General features: G+C 48.9%; 2 protein-coding genes across 2 annotated transcripts in view; one reads left to right on the top strand and one right to left on the bottom strand.

Annotated features, from left to right (window-relative positions):
- The first annotated feature begins 367 nt into the window (after nt 1–367).
- CNP (2',3'-cyclic nucleotide 3' phosphodiesterase) lies at nt 368–7695 on the top strand. The gene is made up of 4 exons (XM_012656688.1): nt 368–546; nt 1749–2421; nt 4666–4805; nt 6222–7695. Exons 1-4 carry the CDS (start codon nt 544–546, stop codon nt 6669–6671), a joined length of 1266 nt encoding a protein of 421 aa, XP_012512142.1. The 5' UTR covers nt 368–543; the 3' UTR covers nt 6672–7695.
- Nucleotides 7696–8972: 1277 nt separating this feature from the next.
- DNAJC7 (DnaJ (Hsp40) homolog, subfamily C, member 7) overlaps nt 8973–22098 on the bottom strand; it is a 30450-nt gene continuing 17324 nt past the window's right edge. The window contains exons 6-14 of the mRNA XM_012656687.1: nt 18911–19029; nt 18022–18175; nt 17030–17194; nt 16117–16208; nt 12716–12789; nt 12170–12316; nt 11773–11925; nt 9744–9806; nt 8973–9319 (exon numbers count right to left, since the gene is read on the bottom strand). Of these exons, the coding sequence (XP_012512141.1) occupies nt 9282–9319; nt 9744–9806; nt 11773–11925; nt 12170–12316; nt 12716–12789; nt 16117–16208; nt 17030–17194; nt 18022–18175; nt 18911–19029 (1005 nt within the window). The 3' untranslated portion in view covers nt 8973–9281. The remainder of the gene's footprint in view (nt 9320–9743; nt 9807–11772; nt 11926–12169; nt 12317–12715; nt 12790–16116; nt 16209–17029; nt 17195–18021; nt 18176–18910; nt 19030–22098) is intronic.

The raw sequence follows: 22098 nt of genomic DNA, 5'->3' as shown, positions 1-22098 counted from the left end.
GAAGTCAGTGGGGCGCTCCCCCCGCCCCGGGTAAATGCAAAATTTACCAGGGTGCCAACAAACTTAGCAAGATAAAAATATTTTAATGCAATATTGTAAAAAAAAAATCTAATGCAAAAAGTCCATGATGAATTAAATATCAAAATTTAAATAAAGGCAGGATCCAACATTGCACTTGCACGATCCTCCCTAACTCGCTTAACCACCGGCGCGGGCCGGACAAGCGTGTGGGTCCGTATTTCAAGAGTTCATCACTGACGCGTACGAGAAAGGAGCCGACCAGCTTGCGGGCGGCGGCGGGCAGGGGTGCGGCGCAGGTGTGCCGCGCGGCGCCGGCGGCCCAGCTGGCGCGTGTTTCGGGTTTCGGTTCGCGGCGCCTGCGCGCTGAGGGGCCCGCCCGGGGCCCGCCCCGCCCCCGGCCCGCCCCCAAGATATGTAAGCGGCTCGGCTTGGGGTCGCGCCACCGCCAGACTCCCGTGTCCCTCCGCGCAGGCGGGCGGCCCGGAGAGCTTGTGCCCCCGCAGCTGGCGCCCCCTCCTCATCATGGTGAGCGGACGCGTGGAGGCCGGGAGGGTAGGGGGAGGCCCGGGCCGGGCACGGGGGTAGTACCAGAATGGAAAACAAGGGTATTTGGGGATTCTCGGGGGAAGTAGCATGCAAACGAAGACCCGAGGTTCCGGGTTTGAGTTCAAGCTGTTTTGGGACCCCAGTGCAGCACCAAGGTAGGGGAGAAGAGGGGGGACTTGGGGGAAGAAAACGGTGACGTTTATGAGGAAGGGACTCGGGAATTGCAGAAGATGCTGCTCCCTGGGGAGACCCGGCTCGCGGGTGCGCCCCAGCCTGCTTCCGAGCCCTCGCTGGGGCAGCCAGTCCTCGCCTTCCCCTGCGCATGCCCACGGCCCTGTGTGATTAAACCACATGCCAGCTAAGCTCCGCCGAGGCTGGCGAGAGGCGGGGCCCGTGTTAGAGGAGGAGGCGGTTTACGGTAAAGACTTATTACTGGTGGCTTTTAGCAGACAGGAAAACAAGTGGCTCAGAGAGGTGCTGCTGACACACAGCAAAGTGGTGGGTAGAGCTAGACCCTGAATGCAGGTGCCCTGGGCCGCCCAGTCCTGGGGCAGGCACAAAGACCACGGCTTTGTGGGGGGCCGGGAGAGGGCAGAAGAGGAGGTGGCAGGCGCGGTGAATGAGGCCCTTTGTCCAGTGCTCGCCTGCCCTGCCCCCCACTACCCCTTCTGTGGGACCATTGTCCCCTCATCCCAGACAAGAGAGTATTATCTGTTGCTGCCATTGTTGGGGGAAGGGAGGCAGTCTTGGGGTAACCCTTCTTTGCCCCCACCCTTCTCTGTGCACTCAGAGTCAGGGCAGCTGTGGCTTGGCCCAGACACAGAGACCCCCCACCCCCAAAGAGGACGTCTTTAATAGGTGCCAAGAATATAAAAGTTAGGGCCAATCCCAGAACCGCAGACTCCGGGCCTGCCCTGCATGCACTCCAGCACAGCTTCCATGTTTTCCTTTAGAGGTGGCGGCAATGGGTGATCCTTGAGATGAGGACAGTAAGAGTGTAGGAGAGCTTCAGACAAGCCTCCCTCCTTCCTCCACCACCAGAAGCAGACAGGTTCTCAAGCACAGAAAAGGAGAGAAAGTCCAGTACTGCACTGCCTGGGAAGTAGGCCAGAGACAGGGGGCAAGGCTGGCAGGGTGCCTGAGGCCGACCTCCGACTGACACCTTTTCCCTCCTCACACAGAACAGAGGCTTCTCCCGAAAGAGCCACACGTTCCTGCCCAAGATCTTCTTCCGAAAAATGTCATCCTCAGGGGCCAAGGACAAGCCTGAGCTGCAGTTTCCCTTCCTTCAGGATGAGGATACGGTGGCCACACTGCTGGAGTGCAAGACACTCTTCATCCTGCGTGGCCTGCCAGGAAGCGGCAAGTCCACGCTGGCACGGGTCATCGTAGACAAGTACCGCGACGGCACCAAGATGGTGTCTGCTGATGCTTACAAGATCACCCCTGGCGCTCGAGGAGCCTTCTCGGAGGAATACAGGCGGCTAGATGAGGAACTGGCTGCCTACTGCCGACGCCGGGACATCAGAATTCTTGTGCTAGATGACACCAACCACGAGCGGGAACGGCTGGAGCAGCTCTTTGACATGGCCGACAAGTACCAGTACCAGGTGGTGCTGGTGGAGCCCAAGACAGCGTGGCGGCTGGACTGTGCCCAGCTCAAGGAGAAGAACCAGTGGCAGCTGTCGGCCGACGACCTGAAGAAGCTGAAGCCTGGGCTGGAGAAGGACTTCCTGCCACTCTACTTCGGCTGGTTCCTGACCAAGAAGAGCTCTGAGGCCCTGCGCAAGGCTGGCCAGGTCTTCCTGGACGAGCTGGGCAACCACAAGGCCTTCAAGAAGGAGCTTCCACACTGTAGGTGGTGAGGTGGGGGCAGGGGGAGGGACACTAAACCCCCGCACTGGTAGCCTCATTTGTCAGCCCACCTTGCTAGGCACATGGTGCTGTGTGCGTTAGGTCCGTCCTTGTACTCAAAGGACTGGGTGCTGGCTGGGGAGCGGGGGCAGATGGGGCCCACCTGGAGGAGACAGAAGCAAGTTGGCGCTTGCTTCAGAGGCAGTCCTGGGTAGCGGAAGCACGGCGGCAGCACAGGGGGAGCTGCTTCCAGGGCACCTTTCCCCTGGCCCTCTTTTCCCCAATTCCCCCTCTCCCAGCCTGGCTGTAGACCACTGGCCCAGTGTTGGAAGAAGGAAAAACAGCTTTACTATCATAACAGGAAATATGTCACCGTATGATACCACCTTTCAGGGAGAATCTGGCCTAGTATTTGCAAACTCATGTTTAGCAGCAGAGCCATGTTCCCAAACAAAATATTACATAGGATCCTAAGCTGCAAAAAAATTAAAACTAGTACTGTTGTTCCTAGACTGGTGAAGAGTTCGCAGGCCTTGGGCTAGTTGGGGTACTCGTGGGTAACGTGGCATCCCCTGGCTTCAGAGAACATGAGTCTCATACGTAGTCTAAAATCCCTTGCTTTCCAGATGGGAAAACAGACCCAGCAGGAAGGTGGGATTTGCGGGCTGGAGCCCTGGGCTGTCCACTCCTAGCAGGGTGCTGTCCTGCCAAGGGCTCTTTGTTGCAGTGACAGGGTAGGTTAAGGATAAGGGAGGGTCCTGGTGGCTCTCATTCTCCTGCAGTGCCTACTGGGGAAACGGCACTCTCTAATCCATCTGTGCCTTTAGGCCATTTCTGGCTCCCCCAATTTTAGATCATCTTCATACTTGAAACAGTCGGCACATGTTTCTTTCTTAGCTTGTGTTTCTCAGAAGCAGGTAATTTGTCTGTGTGAGTTCTCGGGGAATTTTTTTCTCAGCTCCTAAAGCTCAAATTCTCGGTAAAGCTTCCGAGAGGCAGGGCTCCTGGTACGAGCTGGTGGCTCTGCCCTGGAGTTACTGCCACTCAAAGTTGCTTTGACCATGCGTGAAAAACTGGAATCCTTTTCTAGCCTGGGTTACAGCAGGAGAAACGTAATGGGCCAAGAACAAGGCTCAGAGTGGAGTCTTCCTCTCCTGTGGAGGTTAAGAGACATCCTCGCAGGGACTCAACTCTGGGAATAAACAGGAAAAAGCTGGTGACTCCAAAGACAGTCACAGGCATAGATTCTGGAAGTTGGAATCAGACACTCCACACCTCTTCACATCTGCCGCATAATGTCCCGTGATAGCCCGAGACCCTTCCTACACCAGGCTCTCCAGAGGCTGTCATCCTCCAAACAGGCCTGCAAGGCGTGTATTATGATGGTGACCTTGTAACTTCCCCAGATGGGTCCCTGAGTGAAATGAGGCGTTACTAAGTTGCCCAGGTGGTCTTGTGAAAATTGGGGTTATGTGGTCACCCTAATTGCTGTACTGGGGTTGATAGATAAGGGTCAGTCACTTGCCCCAGGCTACACGGCTGATAAGCACAGGACTGAGATGTTGACTGTGTTCTTTCTGGCTCTGTCATACTACATTGTTCCCAGTCCTCCTTTTTCTTTCCACCCCACTTTTCAGGACTTGCCTTCCCCTTTCAGAGGTGATGCTGGTAAATCTCAGATTCCCCTGGCAGGTACCACCTATTCCTGGGTTGCACATGCCTTAAGAGTTTGGGGACGAGACGTAAAAGATCTACACAATGTAGTGCCAGGGAATGTAAACACTTTTTTTTTTTGAGACAGGGTCTCATTCTGTCACCCGGGCTAGAGCGCAGTGCCATCATCATAGCTCACTGCAACCCGAAACTCCTGTGATCCTCCTGCCTCAGCCTCCTGAGTAGCTGGGACTACAGGCACATGCCACCACGCTCAGCTAACTTTTTCTCTTTTTTTGTGGAGACAGGATCTCACTGTTCCCCAGGCTGGTCGCAAAACGCTTGGCCTCAAACAATCCTCCCACCTCAGCCTCCCAAAGTGCTGGGATTATAGGCATGAGCTTCCTCGAGTGGCCTAAACTCTTTTTATAGTTCTAGTTTAATCAACTAATGAATGAATGAATTGTAGTGGATTGATCAAGAATTTGTGCTTAATGTCTGAGTTCTTCCTCTGGGCCTGCCAGGTCTTGGTGGTGGATGTTGGTATGCCCCTGCTCCTCTGCCCTGACTGCACCCTCTTTCTCCTTGCAGTTATCTCTGGGAATGAGTCCAGGGAGAAGATTGACCTGGTCACCTATTTTGGGAAGAGACCCCCAGGCGTGCTGCACTGCACAACCAAGTTCTGTGACTATGGGAAGGCCACCGGGGCAGATGAGTACGCCCAGCAGGATGTGAGTTTTCCCCAGGGACACCCAGCTGAGGTGGGGAGGGCAAGGGGGCTGTAGGTAGAGATGGGTGTTGGTGCCGGGTGGGGACCAGAAACCAGACAGCAGCTCAAGAAAAATGGCATCTCTTCCTCCAGCTCTCCCATCCCCAGGCTTAGTGGCACAGACTTCAGCTGCCCATTCTGAGGAGCCTGCCCCGGCTGGCAGTACCGCCTGCTTGTGCGTTCATCCCCAAGGCCTGCCCACGAGCGCCTCTACCTTCTGCAGATTCAAGGGGAATGTTGGTCGGCAGCAGGCTCCTGCTCTGGCCTGTCTGAGCCTGTGTTAAGTTCCAAAGGTTAGGAGTCCCTTGCCCCTAGGGAGCCTGGTGCACTGAGGTTCCTGTCCCCAAGTCTGAGGCCTAGTCTTGCCCCAGAGTGAGGGAGTGTCTAGGATATGAAGCTTATTAGCTTAGGGGTACTAGACCCTTCTGCACCGCGCAGCCTGCGCCGTGCCCTTGGCCACTGACCTTAAACACCAGGCAGTTGCGCAGTCACATAGCTCAGTCTCCACCCTCCTTCAGTGTCGCCTTCTTAGGGAGGCCTTCCCTGACCCCGATCCCATCTCCCCCTCCTCTGCCCAGGCTAATACAACCATGTTACTTGTTTGTTCATTGGTCTCCTCCCACTCAAATGGAAGCTCCCCAAGGGAAAGGAGTTTTTAGTTTTGTTCACCCACGTTCCCAGCTCCCTAGCATAGTTGAATGAATGAATACGTTAACACTTGCCACCACCCTTTCTACCCTGTCGTTCATTTGGCTTCTTAAGCACCTATTACATGCCAGACACTGATGGGACAAAGGAATGTGAGCAAAAATAGAGAAGCTGTTACGGTCAGATGGGAGAGATGGGCTTTCTCAAGAATCAGATGTAAACCAGAGTGTACAGAGCGTGTTTCGATCAAGGGCATGTCTGAGTCCCGAGGCTGTTGCCTGGGTCCCAGCGTGAGCTCAGCGGTGATAATAGCACCTGCTGTGTATGCCTGGACACTCACCCCTTCACCCTCACACTGACTCTGAGGTAGGCTCTGGTGGTATCCCTGTTTTATAGGTGAATAAACCCAGGCACTGAGAGGTGGAACAGCTTTCTCGGAGCCCTGAAGCTCAACTGGGGAGCTAGGCTCTGAACTGGCAGGTCGGGCCTTACCCCTGCCGCCCTGCCTCTGAGTGCGTGCGCTTTCCCCTCTAGCCCGAGCCGTGCCCACGGGAAGGCTGCATGCTGCAGATGCTTGTGGATGATGTGCCTTTAACAAAGACCTCCGCTCAGCTGTGCTCACTTGTTAGCCTTCCCCTTTTCTCCCCCAGGAGTAACCCACCCTTGGTCAGCTGCCTCTCCTGAGAGGCCACCACCTGTAGCTTGGGCCCCTCTTTCTCACTCTCGCCAGGTGGTGAAGAAATCTTACTGCAAGGCCTTCATGCTGTCCATCTCTGCCCTCTTTGTGACACCTAAGACGACTGGGGCTCGGGTGGAGCTGAGTGAGCAGGAGCTGCAGTTGTGGCCAAGTGACGTGGACAAGCTGACCCCCTCTGACAACCTGCCTCGGGGGAGCCGTGCCCACATCACTCTTGGCTGCGCAGCTGACGTGGAGGCCGTGCAGACGGGCCTCGACCTCTTAGAGATTGTGCGGCAGGAGAAGGGGGGCAACCGAGGCGAGGAGGTGGGTGAGCTAAGCCGGGGCAAGCTCTATTCCTTGGGCAATGGGCGCTGGATGCTGAACCTGGCCAAGAAGATGGAGGTCAGGGCCATCTTCACGGGATACTACGGGAAGGGCAAACCTGTGCCCACACAAGGCAGCCGGAAGGGGGGTGCCATGCAGTCCTGCACCATCATATGAGTGTCCTCACCCCTGTAGGCCCCTTGCGCTTCAGAAGGGAAGGGGAGGAGAGGGAAACATGCCCTCTGCTTGATTTTTGAGTCTTTTTTTTTTTTTTACTCAAAGTTAACCTACTTTTTAAAAACTTGTAAAATAACTCACCGCCTCCCACCCCATGCTCAAGCTCTCAACACAAAGTGGGTGGGTAGGTACCGTTCAGGAACCTGGACCAAAGCTGATGGGGCTGGGCCAGGCCTGGAGCTGCTACCAGAACCCTGAGCCCAGCCCCTAGCCCAGGCCTGCTGCTCTGACCAGAGCTGGGCTCGTGGGGACAGACACGTCAGCTGCAAAAGCCCTCTGACTAGAGGCAAAAGGCAGTGGGGCTGCAGGGAGTTTCCACCGCCATGGAAAACTAGTGGTGGCTCTGATCCCATTTCTTAACCAGTATAGGCCCAGGAAGGCTCGGGCTATTTAGCAGGGTAGAAAAAGGGGTTTACCTCCCACCTTTGGTCCCAAGTCAGTCCCTTCCTTCACACAGTAACTAGGTAGTAGTTTGATAACTAGGGAAGAAAAGAGAACAAACAGCAGCAGCCACATCCCAGGCTGGCTGCTGGTCTCATCCAGGAAGTCAGGCTGGCCACCCTTCCCAGTGGCGTGGTTCTGTTGGGTGGACGGGGAGATCGTGGCCAGAGGTAGCATGTCAGTGAGGAAGCTCCAGTCTGCTGTCTGCCCAGCCCGTCCTGCCTCCATGGTGCCTCTGGAGGCTTCTGGCCTCCTCTAAAGGGGGCTGGTGGGTACCAAGAGCCAGTGGAGTAGACCCCTAGCTGATAAGGGCCAAGGCTCACCTGTTGCCTGTGGGGAGGGGTGTTTAACTTGCTACGTGTGCTGTGGTTCCTGGGGTGCCTTCCACTGTCTTCTACTCAGTAACAGGGACTTGCTAATCAGGCTGTCACTTGAAAGTGCTTCGGATTTAAGTTACTATCCTGGCTTTGCCCAACCTCAGCGACTTGTAAGACTGATAATGAAATAAATGATGTTAATCCTAGCTGTGTGCAGTCTCTCTCAACCTTCTGTGCCCAGCTCGGTCTTTCCTGGGGCTAGGGCTGGGTGTGTTAGCACTGGCTTTGTCCCTCAGCTTGGGGCCATCGGTCCTGTCTCCCCTCTGCTGGCTGGGCACAGCTGTGGTGAGGTTGGGCAGCTGAACAGTGTTGGCTTTCATGAGGAGGCAGAAAAGAGAGCCTGGCCTTAGACTCATGCAGAAGGTGGGGGTTGGCTGGGTGTGAGGGATGTGGAGCACAAAGCCTCTCGTCCCCCATTAACTAGGGCACCAGGCCCACAGGTGTCCACAGCCCAATCTGATCAGGAAGATTTCTCAGCAAGACCCAAAGTCCCTAGTACAGGTTTTTCCCAGTTCGCTAGGGAAGGCCAGTTTCAAGTCAAGTGCTATTTCAAGCACAAGAGAAAACCTAACATTCAAGAGGTTCAGGCCAGCAGAGGCCTAGACAGCCACATGGGGACTTCCTGGGCCTGACTAGTCATATCATTTCACCATGGCCTAGGCACCAAGGAGGGAAGACTAGAAAGAGAGGGGTAGGAGCTCAGGAAGAAGAGAACTGGTAAGTTATCTTTATAGTTTAGGGCCTTTCCCTGGCCATCTCTACTAAAGGACAAAAATCTAAGCTTCAGGCAAAGCCTCAAGCGTCTCTGCCTAGAACTCCGAAGGTTACTCACTCTTAACACCAAGCTTGGCTGAAAGGCATGATGTCTGCCACTGCCTCCTTGCCTGGCTTGCCTCCCACGTGCAGAAAGGGAAACCAGTGCAGAAGGCAAGGGCGTTTGCCAGGAGTAGTGTTCCTACTCATGTGGGCCTGTCGGTGACCAGACTAGGGCTCTGGAGCTGCCCATCCCACTGTGAAAGGGTCTGGGGGCGAGGAGGCCGGATTTCCTCCTCTCCACGTCCCTGGAGCCCACGATGATAACAAGAACTGTGAGAACCTGTGTAAGTAAACAGCCCTGTCTAGGTGAGCACCCACCTGTGCTCACGTATGCGCTTTGGACACACAGCTTCTAGTGAACTCTGGGGTCCCAACTGCTTTCTGAACTCACTTCCCCCAAGACTGACGTCAGGCTGGGCCCAGCAGCACGCCTGAGGCCTGCTCAGCACTCACGTGCTGGACAGGTCAGGAGAGGCAGCAGCACCCCACCTGCCACCAGGCCCGACGTGCCCACAGCCCTGCGTGGCAGGAGAGCCGGTGTTAGGATCAGTTTCGTGCCGGGGGCTCAGGTCTGGCCCACTGACTCTGGAGGGACACAAAGCAGCTGCCAGAGCAAAGGGGCCAGAAAGGGTCAAAACGTTTTATTCTTTTTTTCTTTTTTAATAAAGTTAAACAGTAAAACAAAAATTCACAAGCTGCCTCCCTGTCCACCCCCCGCCTCCCTCCCCTACCCGCAGTCTTCGGCACTGGCTCCCTTTCCTTCACCCCACTCACAACGGACACAGGGTATCCAACCGAGAAAACGAAACTGCTCTAAAGTACACGGAGACATGATGAAGGGAGGAGGTGAACTGTGTCCACATTCAAGGTTAAACTGAGTGACTGCATTTTCTGGGTTCTGGGTGGTTGCCCTTCATTAGCCAAATTGAAAAAAGAAATTCCCTGGACCAGATGCTGAAAGGGAAAAGAAGGGCTTGTTAGTTGGCTCTGGATTTTCCAGGGAATATCACTTTGCTCTGATGATGGAAGGCTGCTTCAATCTCAGACAGAGAAACTCGAAGGGCCCTGGGGTGCAAGCGGGAGCACGTGACCGCGCTGTGTGTGCAGCTTCTGAACAGCTTCACTCTCGCAGAGAAGCCTCAGTACCAGGCAGCTTAGAGACACCTCCCTGACCCTGCAGAGATGTGGAGCTAATGATCCCAAGGCAAGGTGTGCCTGGGAACCTCCCTTTCTTCATCCTCGGCAACAGCTGAATGGACAGATGCCCTGCTAGGTGAGAATTCAACTGTCCCCACTTATGGGTCCCTCTGACTCCCAAAGAGCTGCCTCCTTATTGGCTTGTGATCTGGGAACTCCCAAGAACAGCAGGCATACCCACCTTCAAAGCTGAAGCCCCCAGGACCGCCGAAGAATGCCTTGAAGATATTGTTCGCATCAAAATCTGTGAAGCAGGATAAGTAACACGTAAGGGACAAAAAGGTAAAAAAAATCAGAAGTGTTTGAAGAAGAACTGATTACGCTGAGAATGCGTCTCCAAAGCTGTCCCAGATAGTCTCACCTTCCTCCTTTCCCAACACTTCAAATCTGCCTGCCCTATGCAAAACATGCTACTTGGTCTCACTCCTAGGACATGTTCCCTTCTCCTTCCAAGTATGATCCAAAGGGAAAGCCTTCTCTGAGCCTCTGCTCATGGCTGGGCCACTTGCACTTACTGACACAAAACCTTCCCCACATGGTCGCCCTAGAATGCTGAAGCTGCTACCAAAAAGGTTAAAACCTATCACTTAACTGCTACCAAAGGTAAATATAAGAACAAGATCTATGATTTACTATATTTGATTCCATGTCTATTACTCTGTCTAGACTGCATGCCAGGAAAAAAAAGATTTATTAAGTACCTATTAGGTTCTAATCACAGTGCTGGGTACTTTGAATACATTATAACATTTAATCCTATTTACAATTTGTCAGGGTATTAATCCCAATTTATACTGAACAAAATATATGCAGGGAGTTCAAGTCACTTGCCCAAGATCACAAGGCCAGTGAAAGCAGCAGGACTGGAAATTCCAACTCCGGACTCCAGCGCTGCACTCTTTCCCTAGGCCCCGCAGGTCTGATGGCTCAGCCCCGGCTAACTTCCTAAGCTACACAGAAAGCCTGATCACCAGGTGATCCCACGGCCATAGCGTGTCCAAAATTGAATTTCTCTGCCTGCACATCTGCTCATCTTCCTGGCTCAGTGAATGACCCCATCAGTCAGCCATGCCAGAGTCACTCTACTGAGTCCTCGCCCTCTCCCCAACACATCTGAGCAGCAACTCACTCCTGCTGAGCCTACCCCTACCTCCCAATTGTGCCCTCCAATCCTCGCCTACCTATTTCGTCTTCCTACTTCACCCCGGTCTCACTTCCATCACAAATATATTTCTAGATCCAAAAGTGGGTCCATAGCACCCCTACTTAAAACTCTTCTATAGCTTTTACTTGCTTTACAGCTCTTCTCAACTAGGCAGAGCAACATGTTTATTACTGGTGAACTTAGGTTTATAAAACACAAATATCCCCCTCACCCCCACCCTGAAGAGGATTCAGGATTATTTATATACTATTGTCATTCTTATTTTAAATTCCAATAGATTTTCTTGGTGAAGAGAAAGGGTTGGCATTAGAGATGGTCTGCACACTGTGCACAGTTCAGGGCCTCTACTGTCTCTGATTGAGCCCACAATGAGCAACGACAATGACAACAGCTGTGCTTTACTTTTGGGAAATTAAAATCTGTGAGGGTTTACAGGAATGCACGACACACATAAATATCAGTAGGCGTATACTTCGCAGTGGGTAAAAAAGAACTTGCAGCTAGCTAATAGGAAAAGGCCCACATTCCTTACCACACACAGCCCTTAGGGCCTTCGGAGGTCTGATCCAACTACCTGCCGGCCTCACCTCTCACCACCGCCTGCCTCTAGCACCCCACCCCTCTCTCTTCCCAGATGAAGCCCCTTGCAGACCTCCAAAGGGGCCGTGCTTTACTGCACTTCCAAGCCTTCCCTTGCTGGTGCTCACCTCCCTGGAGCCCACTCTACACACTGCGAACCTGCTACACTTAATTGCATGTGTCTGACTCCATGTCTATTAGTCTGTTTAGACCAGGGATCAGATTTGGCCCATGGGCCAAAGTTTGCAAACCCCTAGACCGTGGGTTCCTGGAGGTCAGGGAACCTATTTGATTCATTGCTGTTGTCTCCAACACCCAACATAGTGCCTCGCATCACGGGAATGCTTTATAAATCCCTGCAGATCGCTACTGATTATGTACAGGCTCTGCCTCTGGAGTGTCTTTAGAAAAAATTTTAACATTCCATAGCTGTCAGATTCACCCCAGGCTGCCCCAACCAACTTACCACCCATGTTCATGCCCTCCTCATCCAGGTCCTGTCCACTGTCATAGCGAGTCTTTTTCTTGGGATCAGAGAGGATGGTAAAGGCCTCTCCAACTTCCTTGAACTTTTTCTCTTCCTCCTTCTGAACCTCAGCGCTGGCTCCACTGTGCCGATCTAAGGAAGGAGTACAAGAAGAACTCAGATGAAATGAGAGTCTCAAGAGAACAAAGTTTGAGAGAAAAATCACTTTACATCTGATTTTGGAATTTGGTACTTCCCAAAATTTGAGGGCACAGAACTCTGCAATACCTTATTGCAAGCTGAAGAAGCTCTCCAAGGCTTCCCCTCTGGACTGATTTTTGCAGTGGGCCTGCCCTGCAGGTTCTTCCCACTAAGCCCCTGCTCCCACCAGCTCTACCTGGATGATGCATCAAGGCCCGTTTCCGGTAAGCTTTCTTGATCTCATCCTCAGAGGCATTTTTGTCCACTCCCAGAATCTTGTAGTAATCTTTCCTCTTACTCCTCTTCAGTTCCAGCTGCGCATTTTTTAGGAGCTGTTTGTGTTCTAGAGGGAGACATCGGGCATCAATGGACAAACCTGATTCTGGTTTCCCTTGCTGAGTCCCAGCCCCCTGCCTGGGACTTAGAAGCCCTGTTAACCAAGCCAGGGGCTCTTACGGTACTTTCTTCTGGAAATTAGAAAAAAATCTACTCACACTTAGGTTCCTCACATTAGTCTCATCACACAAAAAAAGAAGTGAAAGTGAAAGAGAGGATCTGAGACCAGGAAATAGGTGCCTCTTGTTCTCGCCCAGGATCTCTGCTCACTTGTTCCTAACTGGTGATCAGAAAGGCTCTAGGTAGGTCCCTGATCCCCAAATCAAACCACCTCGTGTCCAGTTTCAGGGCCTACAAGTAAGACCACACAGTTCCCTGAGAAACAAATGCTCCCCAACTCCTTTACCTTTTGTTTTCTCCGTCTGATACACTTTTTCATAGTCCCGCACTGCTTCTTCATACTGTTCTGTGTCCATGTAACTGAGAAGGAAATACAGGGCAATACAGTGCTCAGACATAAATAGCAATGGTCTTCAGTATCACTTTAGGGCAAGAGGCATGGCTCAAACATGATACACACTTTTGGTAAGAAGCTTCATGAAACAGGTGCCCTTAATTTAGCAGTGAGAGAAAATCAGCTATCAGTTCCTCAAGGAAAAAAAAGAGGCCCCAAGGCACTTGCACCCAACCAGCAAAGTGATTGCTCAGCTCTGAGCAGAAAGTAATCAAGGGGGAAAAGTTCCTTCTGACACAGCCACCCAAGAGGCATCTGGACCACCTTAGGAAAGGCAATGTGAAGGCGCCTACTTGATTACTCAGGATTGAAACACAAGAAAAGTGGGATAAATAGGTATGAAAGAGCTTTGAAACCTACAGAGCCATAAACATGCAGGGCTAGATCTAATCCAGAGTAGAAGTGGGATTAGTGAGCCACTAGAAGGATCAAGTTCACGGTGGTAGCTGCTGGCAAATGCTTCCATTAAGACCAACCAATTTAGGAAATGTTGGTAAATGAGAAAGAAAAGGAGACTCTAAACACAGGGTTGCTTCTATTTTGGCAGCACAAAAAAGGAGGGGTCCCCGGCCCAAGATGGGAGGAATCTAGCTTGACAGGCTGATCGCCAGACCTTTTAAGTATCTCTTGCACAGAAGCAAATGGCATTTTCCTTTCTTGATAAGATCACTGGCACCAAGAGTGGCCTACCAATTAAACAGACTGTGGCAGGAGTTTCACCATCAGCTGGGGAATGGGAAGTGATCATGCAATGCGGCTAGATGCTACACAACAGATTCAACTTACTACGCTGCTAACCCACAAGGCCATCTTTACAAACATCACAGACCCCCACCAGCCTTGGAGGCTAGGGCAGGAGAGTGCTACCAAAGTGGCTGGCAAAAGCGAAGCCCAACATCTTAGGTGTATCTGATTTTCTGGCAACATTTTGATTTATGACTTTAAGAAACCAAAGCCCTGAAAACATAGGACACACACGCTACTAGAGCTCAGAGAACCAATTTACAGAATGAAATGTAATGTAATTTGAAGTAAAAAAAATTGGTAACTGATAGCCCTGGGTGTAGAGTGATCTGACAAATGATTAACCCAGATAAACTTTCCAGGCCCACATGCAATGTAGCATACTACAGTGATTCGCGCTTTTACTTCATACTTTTTAAAATTCAAGGATATCCTAACATTTTAAATTTTTTAAAAAGTCGAAGAAAAAGTAGAAAAGTAAGCTGGGCTTTAAGGAAAAAGGGAGAACTCTAGCTCACGATAGGAAATGCCATGGACACTTGGCATCTCCCCAACTTCAGGGATAAGTCGAGGCACATGGAGAGAGTGGTCAGGCCTCTGGTAAGGCTGGGGCCTTAGCTCATCTCCAGTGCTTCTTGCCAATCCCAGCTGCTTACGGGGACTGTTGCCAAACAGCCAACTGCACTAAACAGTGCACGCTGTCCCCATGTGGTGGCATTTCAGAGGAAGAGCCACTCCAACGATAGTTCTGTTTCTACCACGAAGATAAGAAGTTGATTTCAAAGCAATTTTTGATTTTTGTTTATTATACATACAGGAAGAAAATGATCCTCTATTCATTCTCCTATCAAATCAAGAATTTTGTTCTCCTTCTATTCCTTGTTCAAACACTACGGAGCATTCCCCTGAGCTAATATAGTAAGTAGTACCATGTATCTACCTACTCCTTCCACTAGACATTTAGGGAATTATTGTAGACAAAATTGCAGCAAACACCTTCATTTATATAGCATTTTGCATCTGTTAAAAACAGGCGTTAGCTGTGTCGAAGGGGGTGCTCTTTTGTCTTCCAAAGCTTCCACTTTTGTCTGCCAAGGGCAAAGACGAAGTGACTGATGGTTGGTCTCACAGAATCTCTATGATATAATTCCATGTATGTTTCTGTTGGACAGACTTAATCATCTACTTAGAAATTCACTTAAAAAACCTCCACACATACCAGTTTTCCTATGTTAAGTGAGGTAATTTTGGGAAAACTAAACAGGAGGTAGTTCACAAGATATTTTGCAACACTGATGAGATGGGGGAGCTTAAACTACTGGCTCATCAGGCATCAATAACAGCACCTGCTTTTTTTTGAGACAGAGTCTTGCTCTGTTACCCTGGGTAGAGTGCAGTGGTGTCATCATAGCTCACTACAACCTCAAACTCCTGGGCTAAAGTGATCCTCTTGCCTCAGCCTCCCAAGTAGCCGGGACTACAGGCGCCAGCCATGATACCTGGCTAATTTTTCTGTTTTTAGTAGAGACGGGATCTTGCTCTTGGCTCAGGCTGGTCTTGAACTCCTGGGCTCAAGCAATCCTCCCGCCTCGGCTTCCCAGAGTGCTAGGATTACAGGCGTGAGTGAGCCACCACACCCGGCCTAGCACCTGTTCTTTAGAGATGACATTTTGTAATAAGGAATGGAGCAGGTGTTGGAGGATTGCTATACAACAAATATGTCTTCCTTTGGGAACTTTAAAGACAGGAAGGTTTTCTCTGCCAGGAGAATAATGTGAAATAAGAAGAGATGGATTTCTGAAAACCTCCTGGCCCTTGTTTATATTCCTGTATGGAGAAAATTGTCCGCTGGGTCCAAGAGTAAGATGAACAACTCTGCTGGGGAGCACTCTGCCTCTGGGGCAAATTTGGGCATTAGGGGTAGGCATATTCTGGCTCATAAATCACCTTGTTAGACAGGGCATCCTGCCACTCAAAACACTCAAGCACAGACTACCTATCCAGGATATTTCAAAAGGAGGTTCCTTATACTGCTGGGAGGCTGAGCCGGATTAAATCCACTCCAACCATAAGATTGTCTTCCCTCGTCCAGAACAGACAAAATCGGTACAACTCTCAACTATCTCCAAGAGATACTTTATTTCTTCCTCTTCCAAGCACCATACATTCATTCAACAAAACATTTATCGAGTGAGCACCTATGTGCCAAGCACTGTGCCAAGTTAGAGCAAAAGTGTACAATACAAAATAAAATCTCCAAAGGAAATGGATTTAAACTTTAACAAAAGGAATTTGGGTCAGGCATCAGAGGAAACTTACTGACCGTGAGGGGCGTTAGACACAGGCATGGGAGACTGAGGGAGCTTGTGCAATCTCCTCCGCTGGAGGTCTATAAAGATAGTCTAGGGCTGGAACAATCCCACCTAGAGGCAGGGGGAAGGACCAAATGACCTCACAACATCCCTGGGTCTGCTTTGTCATCCACAATGCAATTCCCCTTGTAGGCCAGTGGCAACTCCCTCTTCCCCCCACCCACCAGAGGCACTTACCACTGAGCTCTTCTCAAGTAGGCTTTTATATAAGTGTCATCGAGCTTCACTGCATTTGTGCAGTCTTCTATTGCATCATCTAGTTTCCTAAGCTTCAGGAAAGAGAGAGCAGTCATACTTCACATTTTTGGTGACTGAGGGAGCCCAGAAACTGTGAGCATGGCTTCAAAATTCTAAGAGGATCCGTCATGCTGGCCCCTAACAGTCATACTAGGTTCTTGCTCTTTGTCACTAGGGGATAGGGACAACAAATTAAAAACTGGGTTTTTTTCTATGTGATGCAAACCAAACATACTTATCTGCAAGGATAAACCACCTCTACCACTCCATGTTAGTGCCCAACCAAAACAGAAATAATGAGGGTGGTTCCTGCCTTCTATTCTTCCAGAGGCCAACGAGAAGGATCAGAATTACTGTGGTTTTAAACTACTAGAACTCTATAAGGGCAAGGAGCCTACTTTTTGATTCTTATGCTATGTAGGGTCACAGGGGCACTCAGGCCATTTCCAACCGTGCACAGTGACCATGAGTTACGCTGGAGAAGAAAACTAAGCCTGTTTCATACTCTTCTTCTACATTGCTCCTAAGAAGTAAACGAGCACTTGCTTAAGCAAAAAGCAGCAACAATACTTGCTTAAAATTATCCTAAAGCCCCTAGCCATTCTCTTACTGCAAAAAAGGGACCTTGAAGAACAGGTGAGAATATCCTTCCAAATTGCCCCTCAAGTGCCCCCAAATTCCACAGAAATGAGAAAAGCTTGCCACTCAGAAGGTAGTTCCAAACAAGCTGAGATATTAACCAAAACAACTCTTCCTCTTTCATCTGGCTTACCCTCACTGGGCAGATTTCTCAAGATCTGTCTGATGTCCCTTAAGAATATCTCTATAGGCCCCAACAAGACCAAGTGCTTACCTTGGAATTAACCGTACCCCGATTACAGTAGAGTTTAGCATTTGTTTTTATATTGTTGGGGTCTATCCCCAGGGCTTCTGTGTACAGTTCATATGCTAGCTTGTAATTTCCTTCCTTAAATGCTTTATTCCCATCTTCTTTCTTTGCTTTAAGTGCTTTGGCATTCTACAGAAAGAAGTAACGGAGGTCAGTTCACACCCAGACAACCTCAGACCACTGCACAGAGAGGCCAGAGTCTGTTTTCAAGTTCTTCAATTCCAGTAGTTTAGCATCACAAAGCATCCCCCCCACCCCGCCCCACGACCTGGGCCATTTGTGCTTCCTATGGAGTGTACGGGGGAAACCAAGAGTTACAAAAAATACCAATAAGACCTATGTTATCCAGGACTTGCCTCCATCCCCCAGGGCAAGTATTACTATCTTTCTTCACTGAAGGGAAAAAAAAAAAAGAAAAAAGTCCCATTTAGATATTATAAGGATCTGATCCTATATGATCACATTTACCTTCAGGTAAATAAAAGTACTCCTGAAATCAATCATCCTTCCCTCTTTCCCTCCTCTCTTTTCTTTGGTTTTTTTTTTTGAGAGATCAGTGCCTGGCATCAGCCTGGCTCACTGCAACCTAAAACTCCCAGGCTCAAGCAATCCTCCTGCCTCAGCCTCCCAAGTAGCTAGGACTACAGGTGCGTACCACCACACCCAGCTAATTTTTCTATTTTTGATAGAGATGGGGTCTTGCTCTTGCTCAGGCTGGTCTCCAACTCCTGAGCTCAAGCGATTCTCCTACCTCGGCCTCCCAGAGTGCTAGGATTTACAGGCATGAGCCAAAGCACACAGCAATGAAATCATTTCTAATGAAGACCAAGTGTCCTTGCAAAGTCAGACGAGAAGCTTCACGTTTCTTGTGATTCTAAAAGCTTCCACTCTAACCATCTTAAAAGGCCCCAAAAGGAAGCTTTCTTTACCACCCAGATTTGGTCCCTAGAACTTACTCTGCAAGCAACGCAGGCCTTCTCATGGTCAGGAGCCATCCTGAGAGCCTGCACAAAAAACTGAACTGCCTTCTCGATACAATCTTCATAATAAAGGCAAAGACCTCGTACATAAAGAGCATCCGCATTGGTGGAATCCATTCGTAAAATGTCACTGCAATAGCCAGAAACGGGCACATTCAGCTGTGGTTCAGAATGTCCTCACCATTACTACCATTTGTGGCCAGTTTTTTCCTTGACCATGTGTTCAGTATTAAAGGTAACCAAAAGTAGACAGCTTCCCAAGAACTCTTCCCAAACCTTTCCAAATAAAACACTTATATTTATCTTTAATATAGTTGTGTCTCACGATCCTTATTATACTAGAACAGGGTTGGCAAACTACAGCCTACGGGGTCAAATCATTGCTGCCATTGGTTTTTGTAACTATAGTTTTATTGAAACACAGCCACACCCATTTGTTCAACTATTATTCACAGCAGCTTTTGCTCACTGTACAACGGCAGAATTGAGTAATGCCAACAGAGACCCTGTGGCCTGCAAAAGCTAAAATATCTACTATCTGGTCCTTTTCAGAAAGTTTGCGAACCCATGGAGTAGAAGGAAAAGGACAACTTAAAAAAACAAACAAAACCCCCTAAAACTAACATAACACAAGCTGTTCTTTCATATACATACAGTTCAAATACCCAATATGCTACTATATTCTTAAATACCCTGTGGGTTTTTAAATCCATTCTAACCTTTGGCTTTAAGTCCCAAGAAGGTCTGATCAGCCCTACTGGCCTATCCATGGGACCATATGGTAGCTCCCATTGTAGACAGCTGCCAGATAGCATCACTCCAATAGTACCTGGCATTTCAATGATGAACTGGCCTGACTGCTTACCTAGCCACAGACTGTGCTTCTGGATAACGACCCAGCATTGTTAAACATTCTGCTTTGAGGATTTTGAAGCGATGACAGGCAGGGGCAAATTCTAGGGCTCGATCCATGCAGAAAACAACCTATAGGGAAGAAGAGAGCAAATAAGGCTCTTCATTCTGGAATCCAGAATGTCTTCACTTTAGTTTGGTCATAGGCAACAAGCCAAATCAAAGCTTAGAGTGGGTCCGTCGTTGAGCAAGAAATATCAAAATTTATAAACATACCTGATTCATTAAAGTACTACAACAAGGAAAGCAGAGGTTCCAAACGATAACGATGACAGTAAACATTTAAGGAGTACTTTATGTATTAACCCATTTAATCCTCATGACAATTTTATGTAACAGGTAACATTACCACCTTTATTTTACTGATGAGACAACTAAGGCACAGAGAACTAAGGTTTGAGGCTGCCAAAGTCAAGTGATATAAACAGGATTTGATCTTAAACACTAAGCCAGGCACAGTGGCTCATGCCTATAATCCTAGCACTCTGGGAGGCCGAGGTGGGAGGACTGCTTGAGCTCAGGAGTTCGAGACCAGCTTTAGCAAGAGGGAGACCCCATCTCTACTAAAAATAGAAAAATTAGCTGGGTGTCCTGGCAGGCACCTGTAGTCCCAGCTACTTGGGAGGCTGCGATAGGAGAATCACTTGAGCCCAGGAGTTGGAGGTTACAGTGAGCTACAATGATGCCATTGCACTCTACCCAGGGTGACAGAGTGAGACTCTGTCTCAACAACAACAAAAAAAAGGAAATTGATCTTAGACACTAAGATTCCAGAGCCTATACACCCACCATCCTTTTTTTTCTTTTTTTTTGAGACAGGGTCTTGCTCTGTCGCTTAGGCTGAAGTTTGCAGTGGTGCCATAACAGCTGACTGCAGCCTCAAACTCCTGGGCTCAAATGATCCTCCTGCCTCAGCCTCCCAAGTAGCTGGGACTACAGTCATGCACCACCATGCCTGGCTAATTTTTTTAAATTTTATTGATACCGGATCTCGATATGTTGCCCAGGCTGGTCTCGAACTCTTGGGCTCAAGCAATCCACCTGACTTAGTCTCCCAAAGTACTGGGATTATAGGTGTGAGCCACCATGCCTGGCCAAGAGCCTGTAACCCTAATCGCCATGCTAAGCTGCCTCCACAGTGAATCATATCCATAATGACTATGATCAAAACTCACATTCTCACAAATACTGTTATCTGTTACTCTGCATAATTCATCATGTTTAGCCTGTTAAGCAAGATAAGGAATAGCAAAAATAACCTGGTACAGAATTATTGTTCATTTTTTGTTTTGAGACAGAGTCTCACTCTGTCACCTTGGGGAAAGTACCGTGGCATCATCATAGCTCACTGCAACCTCAACCTCCTGGGTTCAAGCGATCCTCCTGCCTCAGCCTCCCAAGTAGTTGGCACTACAGGTGCACACCATGATGTCTGGCTAATTTTTCTATTTTTTTTGTAGAGAGGGAGTCTTGCTCTTGCTCAGGCTGGTCTCCAAGCTCAAGCAATCCTCCCACCTCAGCCTCCCACAGTGCTAGGATTACAGGTGTAGCCACCATGCCTGGCCTGTTTCCTATGTTATTAAAATCGTTCAGTTTCTTCCTTCCCTGTGCCTCACATTTCACTCGGTACTGCAGTGGCCCCTGGCTCTTCTTCCACCTATTTTTTTTTTTTAGTATAGAAATACACCAAGAAAATAGTCTATTTTAAATAGTTTAAAAAGAACTATATCATATTACTATTCTCAACATGCTGCTAAGCCATAAGCCAAGTGTCACACACACATAACAAGGTTGGGATTAGTTTACTCTTTCAGCCATATATTCCATTTTTCTCTTTTCAAAAGTTTGTTCTCTGAGCTTTCACTTTCAGTTTAACTGCTATTCCTGGAAGATCCCTGATGACTCATATTCACCCCAAGAATAAATGAACCAAAAGAGAAACCTGGAATGAAGGGACACCCATTTCCTCTAACAAGCTGGCCATGGGGATCAGGAAGAAGAGAAAGTCTGAAAGCTTGCCAGCAGACAAAACTCGAATCCCATCAACAGGAGACTGGTTATGTAACACAGACATTCACAGTGGAAAAAAAGGGTACAGAACTGTGTAAAGTACACTAACTTCATACAAAAAAAAAAGAAGAAGAAGAAAATTAAGGATTTACATTTTATATACGTACAACAAAACTGTAGAAGGAAACAAAAGACATAAGAACAGTCGTTACCTTAGGGGAGTGAGACCTGGGCAGACAGAGGACGTTTGAAGGGATGCTCATCACTAAATATTTTTTCATACTTTTTAGCTTTTGAAACATGAATAGCACTTATTCAAAAACTGAAATTAAAAAATATGGGCAGTAGGTAAATACCATGAGCTGTTACACAGGGAAGACTTTCTACAGTGTCACACAGCGGTGATGGGGATACCTCTCCTTCAGTAGCACAGGCTACTACCTTGGAAGTTCTAAGGACAATATGAAAACTTGGGTACTATGTAGGTAGAACTGTAATGCTAATTTCCTCCCTCAAATGGAAAAGGAATGAGCAGGGAGGAAAGAAATCAGGCAAAATCCAGTGGCCACACCCCGCTGCCTTCGCAAGGACAACACTCCCTGCGAAGCTGGTTCTGCTCATCATGGGGAGCGTCAAAGGCTCAGTGCTTCACTTCCCACCCCCCACCTCTCCATGACTAGGGACAGCTGCAGGCAAAGAAGATCTTTGTTTCTTCCAAGTTCATCTGTTTCCCCTGCCAGGATCATAATTCTTCATTTGTGACATCACCATGAGCTACAGTGGGGGTGGAGGGGCTGGGATGTCACAAACAGAGGATTCTGTCACAAACTCGGGATTCTGGCTCCAGAGCGAGCAAGAGAGAAAAGAAACCCAAAAGACTGCCTTTCAAGACAAAGCTTTTGCCTGTGTAAACCTCAGAAAACGTGACAGTAGGCAGAATTGCTTTCTAAATGCACACACAAAAACAAAACAAACTTATGCAGCACACTACAAAGACACTGTGGTTATTAAAACCAATGGACAAAAGAGGGATGCCAATAAGTTAATGCTAGGACTGTGCATAAGCTAATCCGATATATTCATTAACAAATAAAAGACCTTCAGAGTCTGAGTTAAGAATGATTTTTTTTT

This window comes from Propithecus coquereli, unplaced genomic scaffold (assembly GCF_000956105.1).
Source record: "Propithecus coquereli isolate 6110/MARCELLA unplaced genomic scaffold, Pcoq_1.0 Scaffold515, whole genome shotgun sequence".
Taxonomy (NCBI): Eukaryota; Metazoa; Chordata; class Mammalia; order Primates; family Indriidae; genus Propithecus; species Propithecus coquereli.
The sequence above is the reverse complement of the archived record's forward strand: the minus strand, read 5'-3'. Positions and strand labels throughout refer to the sequence as shown.

Bases quoted from the DNA above. Each gene is read 5' to 3' on its own strand.
- CNP (XM_012656688.1), top strand. The intron at 2,422-4,665 runs GTAGGTGGTGAG...TTCTCCTTGCAG, and splicing joins CAAGAAGGAGCTTCCACACT to TTATCTCTGGGAATGAGTCC. The intron at 4,806-6,221 runs GTGAGTTTTCCC...CACTCTCGCCAG, and splicing joins ATGAGTACGCCCAGCAGGAT to GTGGTGAAGAAATCTTACTG.